Source organism: Dendropsophus ebraccatus, chromosome 11 (genome assembly GCF_027789765.1).
Source record: "Dendropsophus ebraccatus isolate aDenEbr1 chromosome 11, aDenEbr1.pat, whole genome shotgun sequence".
NCBI lineage: Eukaryota > Metazoa > Chordata > Amphibia > Anura > Hylidae > Dendropsophus > Dendropsophus ebraccatus.
This window is the reverse complement of record NC_091464.1, coordinates 24,652,937-24,671,356: the sequence shown is the minus strand read 5'-3', so window position 1 is coordinate 24,671,356 and position 18,420 is coordinate 24,652,937. Positions and strand designations below refer to the sequence as shown.

The window sequence follows — 18,420 nt, the reverse complement described above, 5'->3', positions numbered from 1 at the left end:
TTCTATTTAAAGAATACAGGTCTGTAGCTCCGATGTGACATTAAAATGTACCTTTTCCACATCTCTGTTCAGTTTTCTTTCCTTGTACTGGTATTGCAGTGCAAATGACTGAAACAAAAGCCAACACCAGGGGTGGGTATACCCCAAGCAAAAATGTCAGTCTCTCAATAACCTGTCATGTGCCCTTGAGCATCAATTACAGCTTGACAAGAACATCTCATGCTGCTCACAAGTCGACTTATTGCCTGCTGAGGCATGGTATCCCACTCTTCTTGAAGGTCGGCCCTCCGGTCATTGAAGTTCTGGAGTAGGGAGTTAGGAGCCTCTGCACAGTGGTTCCAGTGATCCCATAGGTTTTCCATAGGATTCAGGTCTGGAGAAAGTGCAGGCGACTCCATATGAGGTACCCCGGTCTCCAGCAGCCATTCCCTAATAATTTGACCTTGATGAACTGGAGCATTGTCCTCCATGAAGATGACATTAGGCCTGTATAGTTTATACAGAGGCACAGTGACAGGATTAATAATGATATACCAGTATTATGGGCTTGTCGCTGTACTATTCACACAGTGTAGGGTAGTTCTGTAATGACTAGACACACCTGCCCTGTAAACTGTAACACCACCACCACTAGACACACCTGCCCTGTACACTGTAACACCACCACCACCACCACTAGACACACCTGCCCTGTACACTGTAACACCACCACCACCACTAGACACACCTGCCCTGTACACTGTAACAACACCACCACCACTAGACACACCTGCCCTGTACACTGTAACACCACCACCACTAGACACACCTGCCCTGTACACTGTAACACCACCACCACTAGACACACCTGCCCTGTACACTGTAACACCACCACCACCACTAGACACACCTGCCCTGTACACTGTAACACCACCACCACTAGACACACCTGCCCTGTACACTGTAACACCACCACCACTAGACACACCTGCCCTGTACACTGTAACACCACCACCACTAGACACACCTGCCCTGTACACTGTAACACCACCACCACTAGACACACCTGCCCTGTGCACTGTAACAACACCACCACCACTAGACACACCTGCCCTGTACACTGTAACAACACCACCACCACTAGACACACCTGCCCTGTACACTGTAACACCACCACCACTAGACACACCTGCCCTGTACACTGTAACACCACCACTAGACACACCTGCCCTGTATACTGTAACACCACCACCACCACTAGACACACCTGCCCTGTACACTGTAACACCACCACCACTAGACACACCTGCCCTGTATACTGTAACACCACCACCACTAGACACACCTTCCCTGTACACTGTAACACCACCACCACTAGACACACCTGCCCTGTACACTGTAACAACACCACCACCACTAGACACACCTGCCCTGTAAACTGTAACAACACCACCACTAGACACACCTGCCCTGTACACTGTAACACCACCACCACTAGACACACCTGCCCTGTATACTGTAACACCACCACCACTAGACACACCTTCCCTGTACACTGTAACACCACCACCACTAGACACACCTGCCCTGTACACTGTAACACCACCACCACCACTAGACACACCTGCCCTGTATACTGTAACACCACCACCACTAGACACACCTGCCCTGTACACTGTAACACCACCACCACTAGACACACCTGCCCTGTGCACTGTAACAACACCACCACCACTAGACACACCTGCCCTGTACACTGTAACAACACCACCACCACTAGACACACCTGCCCTGTACACTGTAACACCACCACCACTAGACACACCTGCCCTGTACACTGTAACACCACCACCACTAGACACACCTGCCCTGTACACTGTAACACCACCACCACTAGACACACCTGCCCTGTAAACTGTAACACCACCACCACTAGACACACCTGTCCTGTACATTGTAACACCACCACCACTAGACACACCTGCCCTGTATACTGTAACACCACCACTAGACACACCTGCCCTGTACACTGTAACACCACCACCACTAGACACGCCTGCCCTGTGCACTGTAACACCACCACCACCACTAGACACACCTGCCCTGTATACTGTAACACCACCACCACCACTAGACACACCTGCCCTGTACACTGTAACAACACCACCACCACTAGACACACCTGCCCTGTAAACTGTAACACCACCACCACTAGACACACCTGCCCTGTACACTGTAACACCACCACTAGACACACCTGCCCTGTACACTGTAACACCACCACCACTAGACACACCTGCCCTGTACACTGTAACACCACCACCACTAGACACACCTGCCCTGTATACTGTAACACCACCACTAGACACACCTGCCCTGTATACTGTAACACCACCACTAGACACACCTGCCCTGTATACTGTAACACCACCACTAGACACACCTGCCCTGTACACTGTAACACCACCACCACTAGACACACCTGCCCTGTACACTGTAACACCACCACTAGACACACCTGCCCTGTACACTGTAACACCACCACCACTAGACATACCTGCCCTGTACACTGTAACACCACCACCACCACTAGACACACCTGCCCTGTATACTGTAACACCACCACCACTAGACACACCTGCCCTGTATACTGTAACACCACCACCACTAGACACACCTGCCCTGTACACTGTAACACCACCACCACTAGACACACCTGCCCTGTACACTGTAACACCACCACCACTAGACACACCTGTCCTGTACACTGTAACACCACCACCACTAGACACACCTGCCCTGTGCACTGTAACACCACCACCACTAGACACACCTGCCCTGTACACTGTAACACCACCACCACTAGACACACCTGCCCTGTACACTGTAACACCACCACCACTAGACACACCTGCCCTGTACATTGTAACACCACCACCACTAGACACACCTGCCCTGTACACTGTAACACCACCACCACTAGACACACCTGCCCTGTACATTGTAACACCACCACCACTAGACACACCTGCCCTGTATACTGTAACACCACCACCACCACCACTAGACACACCTGCCCTGTATACTGTAACACCACCACTAGACACACCTGCCCTGTACACTGTAACACCACCATCACCACTAGACACACCTGCCCTGTACACTGTAACACCACCACCACTAGACACACCTGCCCTGTATACTGTAACACCACCACCACTAGACACACCTGCCCTGTACACTGTAACACCACCACTATACACACCTGCCCTGTACACTGTAACACCACCACCACTAGACACACCTGCCCTGTACACTGTAACACCACCACCACTAGACACACCTGCCCTGTACACTGTAACAACACCACCACCACTAGACACACCTGCCCTGTACACTGTAACAACACCACCACCACTAGACACACCTGCCCTGTACACTGTAACACCACCACCACTAGACACACCTGCCCTGTACACTGTAACACCACCACCACTAGACACACCTGCCCTGTAAACTAACACCACCACCACTAGACACACCTGCCCTGTACACTGTAACACCACCACCACTAGACACACCTGCCCTGTGCACTGTAACACCACCACCACTAGACACACCTGCCCTGTATACTGTAACACCACCACCACCACCACTAGACACACCTGCCCTGTACACTGTAACAACACCACCACCACTAGACACACCTGCCCTGTAAACTGTAACACCACCACCACTAGACACACCTGCCCTGTACACTGTAACACCACCACTAGACACACCTGCCCTGTACACTGTAACACCACCACCACTAGACACACCTGCCCTGTACACTGTAACACCACCACCACTAGACACACCTGCCCTGTATACTGTAACACCACCACTAGACACACCTGCCCTGTATACTGTAACACCACCACTAGACACACCTGCCCTGTACACTGTAACACCACCACCACTAGACACACCTGCCCTGTACACTGTAACACCACCACTAGACACACCTGCCCTGTACACTGTAACACCACCACCACTAGACATACCTGCCCTGTACACTGTAACACCACCACCACCACTAGACACACCTGCCCTGTATACTGTAACACCACCACCACTAGACACACCTGCCCTGTATACTGTAACACCACCACCACTAGACACACCTGCCCTGTACACTGTAACACCACCACCACTAGACACACCTGCCCTGTGCACTGTAACACCACCACCACTAGACACACCTGCCCTGTACACTGTAACACCACCACCACTAGACACACCTTCCCTGTACACTGTAACACCACCACCACTAGACACACCTGCCCTGTACACTGTAACACCACCACCACTAGACACACCTGCCCTGTACACTGTAACACCACCACCACTAGACACACCTGCCCTGTACATTGTAACACCACCACCACTAGACACACCTGCCCTGTACACTGTAACACCACCACCACTAGACACACCTGTCCTGTACATTGTAACACCACCACCACTAGACACACCTGCCCTGTATACTGTAACACCACCACCACTAGACACACCTGCCCTGTATACTGTAACACCACCACCACCACTAGACACACCTGCCCTGTACACTGTAACACCACCATCACCACTAGACACACCTGCCCTGTACACTGTAACACCACCACCACTAGACACACCTGCCCTGTATACTGTAACACCACCACCACTAGACACACCTGCCCTGTATACTGTAACACCACCACCACCACTAGACACACCTGCCCTGTACACTGTAACACCACCATCACCACTAGACACACCTGCCCTGTACACTGTAACACCACCATCACCACTAGACACACCTGCCCTGTACACTGTAACACCACCACCACTAGACACGCAAGTTGTACTGAAACATTGAACAGTTGGACATGTGCATTCAAAATGTTAAACTAGCCATGGCACTGCCCTGTCTCAGTCAATGTAGGGGGCAGTGAGGTGGGAGGGTGAGTGCCTGGGAACACACACTACAGAGAGAGAAAGAGACAAAAAAGACAATTGCAGAGCCGAAATCTGCTGCATATACGCGCACATAGCACAGTTAAAGGGGTTATTCAGCGCTACAAAAACATGGCCACTTTTCCCGCTCTCCTGTCTCCAGGTCAGGTGTGGTTTGCAATTAAGCTCCATTTACCCCACCCAATCTGGAGACAAAAGAGGGGGAAAAGTGGCCATGTTTTTGTAGCGCTGGATAACCCCTTTAATAAGGTTGAAAGAAGACAAGAGTCCAACAGGTTCAATCTATTGTGTTTATCCAGGGGAAGGCAACCCCCCCCCCCCCCCCCCCACACACACACACGACAGCTCACCCTTAAAAGTTACTAGGAGAAAAAAAAAGGTTTGTGTAATGTATTCACGAGCAGTGAAGCATATCAACTACTTTTGGGGGCTGTCCTGTCCAAACGCTCAGGGTATCTTCACACGCACCGGATTCGCTGCGAATCCTTGTAGTGTGAAGGTCTATGGGGTTAGATATCCGCAGCAGAATTTTCATTTCACTGTGGATATGTAACCTGGACCCTTTGAAGGGGTTATCCAGCGCTACAAAAACATGGCCACTTTTCCCCCCTACTGTTGTCTCCAGTTCAGGTGCAGTTTGCAATTAAGCTCCATTTACTTCAATGGAACTGAGTTTCAAAACCCCACCCGAACTGGAGACAACAGTGGAGGGAAAGTGGCCATGTTTTTGTAGCGCTGGATAATCCCTTTAACACCCAACCCCCGCCCTGCCCCCCCCCCCCCGACCCCCCGCAGCCTCTGGCTCGGATCATACATTACCGCACAGCCGCACTGATTGGCTGATGGGGACTGACAGGAGCCTCGCATTCAGCCACGGCGCTGAGCAGGTAATGTATATTCTAGGCAGTGGCGGGTTTAAAGAGGCCGCGTTACATATTCGCAGTGGAATGAAAACTCCGCTGCGGATGTATAACCACTAAGACCTTCACACTGCAAGGATTTGCAGCGGATTTCTCTGTAAACTCGCAGTGTGTCTGTGGCTACCAGTCAGTCCATTGCACATGAAGATAACCAGCACACACACAAAACTTGTTAGTTTATCTTTTAAGGCTAAGGTCACACTACATTTTTTTTTCGTATTTCTACGTCCTTAGTTGCCGATTGCAACAACGGTCGTAGTTAATACGAGAGAATACGTTGGCTGGGTGTCTATAGGATCCCGGCCGGAGCGTATACACATAGTATACGCTCCGGCTGGGATCCCTAGCGGTGCCGCAAACAACTGACATGTCCGTTTTCTGCGGCACCTATTCATTGGATAGTGGCCGTAGAAAACCCTGTCAGTGCTCACTATGAAGCAAGTGGTTCCGGCCGCAAGCTTCATAGCGTGCAGTGGAGTGTTCTGATGCAGGCGTGTACAGATGCGCCCGCATCAGAACTCTGCGGGCCGAAAGATCATCCAGCTGGTACTGCAGTACCGTCCGGGATGATCTTTTCAGAGACCGGCCGCTCGGTCACGGAACGGACGATCTCTTACGCATGGCCTAAACATGAACATGGCCTCTGAACATGACCTAAAGGGAAACTGATGCATATATCTGTGCTGCTACTTTCTCGTTGCTGATCACATGTGCAGTACATACCTACCTTCACTGCTGCTGTGTGATCCGGTTTGTTACAAAAAAAAATGTTCTTTATCCCGGGCTGACAGTATCACAGAGGAGGGGGTGTGACCCTCTCAGCTCCCACTCCATTCACCAGGCTGCTATCGCCTCCTATGGCTGTCAATCATTCTGGAGGAAGCGGGTTGGTTGCCTGAAGATACAGCAGCAGCCAGTGTCACAATCTGCCTCTGACACTGTCAGCGACCATTCTTTAGTGCTTGGCAACAGGAAACTGGCAGCACAGATGTATGCATGTTCATGCTGTCAGTTTCCCTTTAAAGAATGCAACATACATACACCATCCCACCCACAGAGGTTAGACACCCCCAGCCTGCCCCATGATCAGTTATTCTCTATCCTGTGAATAGGGAATAACTTATACTAATAGTGGGACAACCCCTTTATTGTAGATGTCTGATCTCATCCAGTCTGTTACTCCTCCTCATTAGTGGAACACTGAGAACTGCAGCTGCATCTCCCTCCTCTCTCTACCTTTTATTTACCCTTTATTCAGGTTTTACTTCAGTTTTACTCTACTTGCCGTCCTGTGTTGCCCAGGGAAACCACTGAGATTTTCCCAATTCAGTAATATAATATAACTTACAGTAATACTGCTACATGATGATTTGGAACAAGTGCAATGATGTACCAATGCATCCTTGGGCTGGGTTCACACACAGTATATTTCAGTCAGTATTGTGGTCCTCATATTGCAACCAAAACCAGGAGTGGATTGAAAACACAGAAAGGCTCTGTTCACACAATGGTGAAATTGAGTGGATGGCCGTCATTTAATGGCAAATATTTGCTGTTGTATTGACATACTGGCTGTTCTTTACCGTTATATGACGGCCATCCACTCAATTTCAACATTGTGTGAACAGAGCCTTTCTGTGTTTTTAATCCACTCCTGGTTTTGGTTGCAAAATACTGAGCTAATACTGAGCTAATACTGAGCTAATACTGACTGCTCTGGTGGGCAGCGATGAGTTAGTTTGACACTACATGAACTAATGTGCAGAGGGCTCGGCTTAAAGTAAGCACCAGGATAGGTCCTGGCATATACATAGGTAGGTTCCTAGATCCTCATATACTTGGTGGAGCCCACAGTGTGTTTGGGATGTATTCAGCGGGGGCTGCTGGATGGAATAGCACAGACCTCTACACTATTTCATAGAGCACGTATACTGCACAGAATACATTCTTTTACTACGAGACAATATCTGTGACTCGGTAGCATCTGTCATACCTAGCATGGAGGGGCAGAGGTTTCCTCCCAGTGGGGGTGGGCCCTGCCCGCCTCCAATGGTTCACCCCCAACCCGGTAACCATGAATAGAACGGCACCGTACGCGGGAACCAGGCTGCGGTTCAAAAAAGGACTGTGGCACTGGCTTCCCTGTGTCGGCACTGTTATATTTATGTGTAATTTTAAAGAGAGCGTACCTGATGGTACATCCTCTTTAAGAGCTCCCTATACTGGGTGGGAGAGTGAGTGGGGGAGGGGCGTGGTCTGCATAGGGTGGGCTACAGCACTGTACTCTGACCCAGGAACTCTCCCTCACCTTCCAAACCATAGCAGATCCACTTCAGGCTGGGGCTTACATCAGAGGACAGGACTGTGGAGGTAATCTCTCCATAGCTGTAACCCCTCTCTCCCTGGACAGAGAGTGCTGCTATATTGTACCCACATCTGCCCTGCTCATTCCTTCATGCTCCCTGCAGTCTCTGTCCGCCCTTGTGTTTCCCATCCTCTCCATTACTGTACAGTAATTTATTATATCACATATTCTGCTGTTTCTGAATGTTTGTTTCATTTCTTTTACATCTTATTCAGAATAATAAATCATTATTTTGGGGTGTGGAACCAATTGTCTGCATTTTAATTATTTCTTAAGGAAAAATTTGCTTTGCATTAAGAGTGGATTTGGATTACAAGAACGGTCCCGGAACGAATTATGCTCGTAATCCAAGGCACCACTGTAATGGGATGTAATGACCCGTTCTTACCTGTTCCTACTTTACTAGTCATTTTACACTAGTCACATATGATGTTTTTTTGGTGTGTAATATATGCTTTCTTCATTCTATGTTTTGACGTGTTACATGTGTTCAATCCAGGGAATCGCATTGCAGCTTTGTACATATTTCCCGTTGTAGGGAATGAGTTTCATTGCATCTGCTTCTCTGGCAACCACTTTATACCCCTATGCTGGAAATAGCTTCCTATCCTTTTAAAGTGTATAGATCACATTACTGCAAAAGGAGACTGCACACACTAGCAGTTTCCCTATCCTAGCTGGTACCAGCTAGCTGCCCTGTCCACTTATCCTCCGCTGAGCTCTGAAGACCCGGCACCAAAATGTCAAAAGAAGCTAGTAAGTTTTTGTGTGCATACTTAAGTGATCTTCATGTCTAACTAGCCAACCGCAAGCCCAGACCGCCAACATGGGTCTCCTTGTATTGGAACTGACCTAATATACAGGGAGTTATCACACTAGGGCAGGTGGAGACCCATGTGTAGGAAGGGAAATATATATATATATATATATATATATATATATATATATATATAATTATTTTTTTTTTAATTAAATGTATCCATATGCCTTATTGAAGGGATAAAAATGGATGCAGTTATAAAAGACAGAAGATGTCAAGGTGTATGCCAGCTCTATGGTCAATGGTGTCATCATCTTTATGTTAATTTGCTGTTTTTATATATGTTTTATTGTGTTGTAGGCTATTATACTGTATGTAAAAAATAACTCAAAGACCAGATTTCCACATTGACTTGCATGTAATGTGCTTGAGGCTATGTTCACACATGCTGGTGTTTCGTTGCAGTAATGTAATGAAATGATTAAGAAATGCAATTAAATGATGCAGTAATGCAATGAAATTATTAGGAACTGCAATGAAAATTATTAGGTAATGCAATGAAATATTTAGGTAATGCAATGACATTATTAGGTAATGCAATGAAATTATTAGGTAATGCAATGAAATATTTAGGTAATGCAATGACATTATTAGGTAATGCAATGAAATTAATAGGTAATGTAATGAAATTATTAGGTACTGCAATGAAATTATTAGGTAATGCAATGGAATTATTAGGTAATGCAATGGAATTATTAGGTAATGCAATGAAATATTTAGGTAATGCAATGAAATTATTAGGTACTGCAATGAAATTATTAGGTAATGCGTTGGAATTATTAGGTAATGCAATGAAATATTTAGGTAATGCAATGAAATTGTTAAGCACTGCAATGAAATTATTAGGTAATGCAATGAAATTATTAGGTAATGCAATGAAATTATTAGGTACTGCACTGAAATATTTAGGTAATGCAATTAAATGATGCAGTAATGCAATGAAACTTCAATGTGTGAACACAGCCTCATGTGCATGTGGTATCATGTTACCATATTTTAGGAATATATGTGATAATGAACTGAAGTGCTAAGGTGTAACGACAATCAGGGGATTAATAGTGGTACAGCACTATACACTGAAAACACTCCCGAGAAGCTTGTTGATGGCTTCCAGGTAGCAGGTTTTTTTTTTTTCTATATTGCAGAGGAAAGTAAAGGATGAAAAAAGCTAGAATAGCATAAATAGTACTAAAGACATGTTCATTTACAATCATAAGGATCCATTTACACAGAAAGATTATCTGACAGATTATCTGCCAAAGATTTGAAGCCAAAGCCAGGAATGGATTTGAAAAGAGGAGAAATCTCAGGCTTCCCTTTATGACCTAAACTCTGTTTATAGTCTGTTCCTGGCTTTGGCTTCAAATCTTTGGCAGATAATCTGTCAGATAATCTGTCTGTGTAAATGGGGCCTTAGTGAGACGGTATACTATACTCGTTCCTTGCTACATTGTTAAAAAAAAAAAACCTTCAAGAATTTAATGTTCCTTAAAAAAGTAAAAGGATTGTGTAATTTATTGTTATGTGCCCGCTGAAGTGAGCACCACAGGAAGACCTTCACTGTGCACTGTGTATGAGGACTTGGCTTCACTGTAATGTTTAGTGACCTTTTAGTTATATATAAACCTGCTCGAGTCTAAATTTACACACTTTTGTCTGTGATTTATCGCCTCATTGTGACCGTACAAGATTAACAGGGAGTCCCTTTAAACGGGTATTCCCATCTCGGCTAATATAGTTATACCTGTAGGACTCGTCAAGTTAAATATTTTCGCAATTAAAATCATTTAGCAAACTTGTCTCCTTCTTTGGATAGGCTATGTTCACATTGTGTAAAATAGAGAGAAAAGGCGACCGCTTTAAAAAAAAAATAAAATAAAGTCCATCATTACCAAATTATAACTGAAGTCAATTGAATGACGGCTGCCCAATACAAATAGTGTATTGAAAATTAATATTATTATTATATTATTGTTTGCAGGGGTTATTTTGCAAACAATGGGCTTTAATTTTAGTTGTTTACACACAGTTTTTTTTTGTTTTTTTTTTTTTACACCGTCCTTTCATCCTTTTTACTACTAAATCCAATGGGCCTTCAAAAATGAGCCACACTCAAAAGGGCCAGAACTAGAATAAAGCACCAACAGCCATCATTGTAATAACAGGCGCCATTTGGTATTCACGTCATTTATTTTGAGCATAGCCATATGCTGCCCTTTTTCTCTCCCATTGTTGACTGTTCATTGTCCAGGTTACCGACAAACGGTCTGCTCTAAAAACAGTGGTCTGGCTGGTGTATATATACCTATAGTATATGATTTTTTTTTTTTTTACTGTACAGTGTGGCGTTAGATTACCTGTGGCCAAAGAAGTTAGATGCAGTCTTAGGGAGTCTTGTAAAACATGGCTTCTGTCTCAGAAGGGAGGGGGAAGGACAGAGGAGCCGAGACAGAGTGGACCAGGAAGAGAGGATTTTTAGCAGCTTTGGGGTGTAAGTCAGGGCCCTATTCCATTGGCAGAGCAGGGCCAGATTAAAGATGTAAACGAGCGCCGATCTGCTAGACACGGCCCGACAATCGTTAGCGAGGGCTGCAGAGACATCGTTACCGATGTCCTTGCAGCCCTTGCAGCATACATTACCTGCAGGGCTTCTCCTCCGCAACGTCTGCCTCCCCGGGTCCCGCAGCGCGGCATCAACTCCAGCGGCCAGGCCAGTGATTGGCTGAGCGGTCTGACAGCTCAGTCAGGCAGCACCGAAGCTGGTGCTGCACCGCGGGACCCAGGGAGGAAGACGGAGCGGAGGAGAAGCCCTGCTAGGTAATGTATAATGCTTCTCAAAACGTCAGTCGCCCGCCGCGCACCGCTATTCCACAAAGCGATGCGCGGTGGGTGACCGATGATTTTAGGTTTGGGCCTAAATAAACGATCAGCCGATGACACGATCATCGGCTGATCGTTTTCTCTATTCCACCGGGCGATAATCGCCCGAATCGGCCCGATTCGGCCGATTAACGCTCTGTGGAATAGGCCCCTCAGAATGGGCTGCAGACAAATGGACTAATTCATGTAATATAAGCCAATTGCAGACAAGCTTAGATTATAGGTGGGGATTTAACAGGGTTAAATCTTTCTTACCTGGAGTTCCCCTTTAATGTGAATATTGTATATGTAACAACATCAGCATTATGGGTTACGCAGCACTCCTCATATAATACAAAATGATTTTTTTCTAGATCCTGAAACTTAGATATTCTTGCTCATCTAGGACCCAGCATAGGTATGTCCAGCTCCAGCTTAGCAGCGAACTGTCCGATGTCGCAGTATGTTAGGGTAGGCATATATCAGTAGCAGGAAAAATCATATACTGTACATAGTCTGAATTCTTTTGGATAATAGTATTATTAGAATTCACAAAGCAACATCTCCTTAAGCCTGAGAAATCATTCCTCGTGTGAATATGTTTAGTATTATGAAAAAAACTGGCAGTACACCTTTGCAACAATGCTCTAACCACAGCCTGTGAGCAGGAAGCCCCTCGAAATAATAAACGCCCATAGCACTGTCATTCGTGGTCTTGGCACTCACTAGTACATTCACTTTAAGAATACTTAGACTGGCTTCCAAAATGTCTGCAAAAACATGTAGAATGTAAAACTCAAGCAAAACTATTGGGAAATGACAAAGTAGATGTTAGAGGAGTCATTCTGATAAAATGCATCCATTTACACTCCGAAAAGTATCAGAAAGTTATTACTGATATAAGGTCCACAAAATAACAAAAAAAATAGAAAATTCCAGAGCTGTCAAGTCAACAATACTTAAAAAGAAGAGGGTCATTAAGGGAATGGGTGGGTTACAGTACCAGGACAGGTTATCCCGCTTGGTGTTATTTAGTTTAGAGAAAAGACGTCTTAGGGGCGATCTGATCACACTGTGCAAATATATGAATGGACAGTACAGAGATCTTTGTAGGGGGCATCCGCTACGTCTAGAGGAAAGAAGGTTTCACCATCAGCATTGACGCAGGTTCTTTACTGTAAGAGCAGTAAGACTATGGAACTCTCTGCCACATGATGTTGTCATGGCTGATTCAGGGAGGCCTGGATGCTTTTCTCCATAAATATAATATTACAAGTTATGGGCATTAGATTTCTGGTGATACTTTGATCCAGGGATTATTCTGGTTCCCATTGGAGTTGGGAAGGAATTTTCTCCCTGCGATGGGGCAATTGTCATCTGCCTCATGAGGGCATTTCCTTCCTCTGGATCAGCACACTAGGGTTTCTCTATGTTGAGCCTTGTCTTTTTTCAACCTTATTAACTATGAAAAATTATTGCTGAACTCAACAACACCAAAAGGCTTAGTAGAGCTGGATTTACACCTCACAATGCCCTGGGCAATAACCCTTAATGTGTTTTGTATGACCTTGTAGCCTCTGGTGCCCTGATTCCAGAATTGTTTTTTTTTTTTTTTTTTTTTTTGTGTTACTTTCTTGGTGCGACCCTCCAGCTCACAAGATACAGGGATTTTACCATTTTGTTGTCTTTTTTTTACTATCTGTACTTTTCACTACAGGCAGATGAGCGTGAACTTCATTGCAAAATGATGTGTGAATTCCAGGTTCAGGAGTGTGACTAAGGGGTATTGAATCATGTTCGAGGGTGTGAATAGGACCTTCATAATCTCATCCGCTGAGTCTGGCATTCACACCTTCTTATTGCAATAAAGTTCCTGCACATCTGACAATTAAGTGAAAAGTAACGAACGAGGGGTATTAGCAAGAAAGTTAAAATAAGTTAGTTGGAATCGGGACACCTGAGGCTACAAAGTGATATAAAAACGGAATTTTTTGGACTGAACACCGGTGTCTTTAAAGGGGCACTCCAGGGGAAAATTATTTATTTAAAATCAACTGGTTTCAAAAAGTTTTTAATTTACTTCTACAATAGGACAATAGAACAATTTTTCATTGGTGGTCAGTCGTGATGCTGTAAAAGTACTTAAAAGAACAAAACTAAGAGATCATGGGGGGTCCAACCTCTGTACCCCTGGTGATCTCCATATCGGTCTGCGGCTCTTTTGTTTAGAATATAGCCACGGGTACGGCATGTGACCCGTGACCCTATTCATTCTCTATGGAGCCACCGGAGAGAGCCAAGTGCAGCACCTATTTTATTTGGATTGTATGTGATAGACCAACACAAAGTAGTAAGTCATTGTGAAGTATAAAAAAAATGATACATGGGTTTTAAAAAATGTAAAAAATAAATACGTGGAAAGTGTTGGGTACGTTTGTATTTAACCCTCTGAGTCAAAGCTTTGTAGAACCTTTCGCTGGAATTACAGCTGGGATAAGTCTCTACCAGCTTTGCACATTTAGAGGCTGAATTGTTGTCCATTCTAGCCCAAGCTCAGTCGGACAATTAGCGTCTGTGAACAGGAATTCTCAAGTTTTGCCATAGAGTCTCAATGGGATTTAGGTCTGGAGTCGGACTTTGGGCCATTCTAACACATGAATAAGCTTTGATGTAAACCATACGACTGTAGCTGTATGGTTTGGTTAGTGTCGCTGTCCTGCTGTCCAGCCTCCCTGCCCCTTCTGAGACAAAAGCCTTCCCACAGCATGATGCTGATGCCACCATGTTTCACACTGGAGATGGTGTGATCGGGCTGATGTGCAGTGTTAATTTTCCGCCACACATAACGTTTTGCATTTAGGTTCAAACATTCAACTTTGGCATCATATGACCAGAGAACCTTCTTCCACATGTTTAGAGATGATCAAACAGCGGAAAACGTTAGGTTCTATCGAACTCGAACCTTGTTGAACCTTCCGCATTTGATTCCCGATGCCTTCACGTTCCCTGGGGAAGGAGAAGACAGCTCGGGTACCGCCTTGAATTCCGGGATACAGCCTAGGTAATAGGCTGTATGCCAGAATTCCAGGCGATACTCGGACTGTCTCCCATTGGTCGTTTGCTCAGGCATAATGGGAATTTTAGTTTTGCAACAGCTGTAGGCTCGAAGGATCCCCATTAGAGATGAGCGAACCTGGAGCATGCTCGAGTCCATCCGAACCTGAACTTTCGGCATTTGATTAGCGGTGGCTGCTGAACTTGGATAAAGCCCTAAGGCTATGTGGAAATTATGGATATAGTCATTGGCTGTATCCATGTTTTCCAGACAACCTTAGAGCTTTATCCAAGTTCAGCAGCCCCCACTAATCAAATGCCAAATGTTCGGGTTCGGATCGACTCGAACCCGAACCCGGTTGGCTCATGTCTAATCCCCATCCCTGAGTTAGAGGCAAAGTACAATAGCAATTCTCCTTTACAATTGGTAGTAGTTGCACAAGCTTCCTTCATGGAAAATAAACTACCAGCATTACAATTACTTGTTTTAATATTAGATCTGTTATTTGACTGACACTTATAGAGTGTAAAATAGCATACATTGCACAGAGGAACTTGGTGTAGTACTTGAAATTCTTGATTTAATATTAATCTGGCACTTGAAGTGTCGTGATTAACACTATGAGGAACAAGTAGGCTGATAAGTCTTTTTTGGATGGCTCAGGGACTGAGTGAGCCATTAAGAAAGGGCATGTCTGACGTTAGAAAAATGGGTTGGCTATTTTCCCTTAAACAGTGCTGCCATGGTCCATACCACCTGAATGGGACTATGCTGCAATAGCAGACACGACCTATTGACAACCTTTTAATGCATATTCATACTGTTGCACTGTAGCTGGCCTCCCCTCTGCTGACAACATGCCATTTGATCATGGTGACGTTTTCTCTTTTTTCCATTTCTGCTACACCTGTTATATTAGCAAGGCAACAGCTAACGCTACCCGACTCTAGTCCAATACAGCTGTTCCTAATGGTGTATCTGAATCTGTTATATAAATCTTCTTACCTAAGTGGCAGCACAGAATAACATTTAGGTGGCCCTTAAGGCCCTCTTTCATGGGCCAATCAGGAGGAGCTGCTACTAAGGTCGCTATTACACGGGCCAATCAGAAGGAGCCGCTACTAAGGTTACTATTACACAGGCCAATCAGGAGGAGCTGCCACTAAGGTCGCTATTACACGGGCCAATCAGGAGGAGCTGCTACTAAGGTCGCTATTACACGGGCCAATCAGGAGGAGCTGCTACTAAGGTCGCTATTACACAGGCCAATCAGGAGGAGCTGCTACTAAGGTCGCTATTACACGGGCCAATTAGGAGGAGCTGCTACTAAGGTTGCTATTACACGGGCCAATCAGGAGGAGCTGCTACTAAGGTCGCTATTACACGGGCCAATTAGGAGGAGCTGCTACTAAGATCGCTATTACACGGGCCAATCAGGAGGAGCTGTCACTAAGGTCGCTATTACACGGGCCAATCAGGAGGAGCTGCTACTAAGGTCGCTATTACACGGGCCAATTAGGAGGAGCTGCTACTAAGATCGCTATTACACGGGCCAATCAGGAGGAGCTGCCACTAAGGTAACTATTACACGGGCCAATTAGGAGGAGCTGCTACTAAGGTCGCTATTACACGGGCCAATTAGGAGGAGCTGCTACTAAGATCGCTATTACACGGGCCAATCAGGAGGAGCTGCCACTAAGGTAACTATTACATGGGCCAATTAGGAGGAGCTGCTACTAAGGTCGCTATTACATGGGCCAAACAGGAGGAGCTGCTACTAAGGTCGCTATTACACGGGCCAATTAGGAGGAGCTGCTACTAAGGTCGCTATTACACGGGCCAATTAGGAGGAGCTGCTACTAAGGTCGCTATTACACAGGCCAATCAGGAGGAGCTGCTACTAAGGTCGCTATTACACGGGCTCATCAGGAGGACCAAGCGAGTGCTGACCTGTCAGATCCTGTCAAGCACTCGCTTGCTCCTGGTTCCTAGCTATTACATGCTCCGATGGGGGGGCGGGTGTGGAGGGGGGTTGTGGTTGGGAGCTGCGGGAGGGGTTCTCCAGATGATCTTTAGATTGTCCGGGGAGCCCATAGGAGATAGCGATGGTCTCGGAGTGACAGCCAGCAGACCAAGTAACCACAAGAAAAGACAAGACACAATAATAGAGGGCACTCCACAAACTTGATATATACTAAATCACTTGATTTTTTTTATTGAATATCATGACAAAAAAAAGGAAACACCAAGAAACATGATTAATAACAGTTTAAAACTCCCAATAAGGGACAACAAACCTAAGGTTCACCCAAGAAGAGAATAATGCTGGGTGTATAACCTACAGGGAGCTGCATACAAGTGAGGGTACGTGCACACTGCTTAAAACAAACGGAAAATCCATCACGTAATCCATCCCTCGCGGACTGCGGCGGGCACGTGCGTCTCCGCCAGTGTCATAGACTCCATTCTATGCATGGGCGGATTTCTTCCTCTGTCCAAAGAATGATCAAGAATGTGTCCCGCACCCGCCACAGTCCACGAGCAGGTGCAAGCGATGGATTACGCGACAGAGTTTCCGTCTGTTTTAAGCAGTGTGCACATACCCTAATGTTGTAACCATGGTCTGAGTAAACATATATTGCCAATAAACACAAAATAATAAATAGACAATTATACAGTCAGGAATTGGAACACCAAAAAGTATTAAATCCACATCTATAAGAAGAATCCCATAATAAATAACATCGAGATTTGTGACCAAAGAAAAACTATCCACTGAAATAAGGTGCAAATGTGCAACAAATAAATATATTTTTCGCTCACTCCCTGATGGGAGCAGCTGATTATCTAGAGGAAATACTGATGACGCCAAATCCAATCTCTAAACACTAATCATGGTTATCACTGTCAAGCACAAAAAGACCCTTCACAAACAAATTATAGATATAATAATAATAGGTACCAATACCCAAGAGACTCAGACAATCATGGAGCAGCCGCCCTGGAGCAAACTCCACGTGTTTCGGCACTCTCTGATGACTTCATCAGGACAGCCAACAGACTAGTCATTATCGTTAAAGATTTTTAGACTAGACTGATTTTTAGACTGATCACTAAGATCAGTGATCGTTGTCTTTTAACACTAGCCATTACACCAAGCGATTATCGGCCAATATTTGTCCAAATACGATACGATAATCATTTGGTGTAATAGGGCCTTTAGGTTCTGTATCCTGCAGACTGTTCCCCAAGCTGCCCTGTTCCTAGTCAGATTCTAAGTTGTCTTCTGGTTTTAACCTGGCCTACTTCTGCCTAGAACTTCTAGATAATGTAGAAAAACAAACATTGGGGCTAATTGACATGGTCTAAACCAGTGCTTCTTAATTCTGATCCTCATGGCCACTAACAGGTCATGTTTGGA

General features: G+C 45.4%; 1 protein-coding gene across 1 annotated transcript in view; it reads left to right on the top strand.

Annotated features, from left to right (window-relative positions):
- Positions 1–8,913: 8,913 nt before the first annotated feature.
- Positions 8,914–18,420, top strand: part of AMPD1 (adenosine monophosphate deaminase 1) — a 51,069-nt gene continuing 41,562 nt past the window's right edge. The window contains exon 1 of the mRNA XM_069945331.1: positions 8,914–9,021. Coding sequence (XP_069801432.1) covers positions 9,006–9,021 — 16 coding nt within the window. The 5' untranslated portion in view covers positions 8,914–9,005. The remainder of the gene's footprint in view (positions 9,022–18,420) is intronic.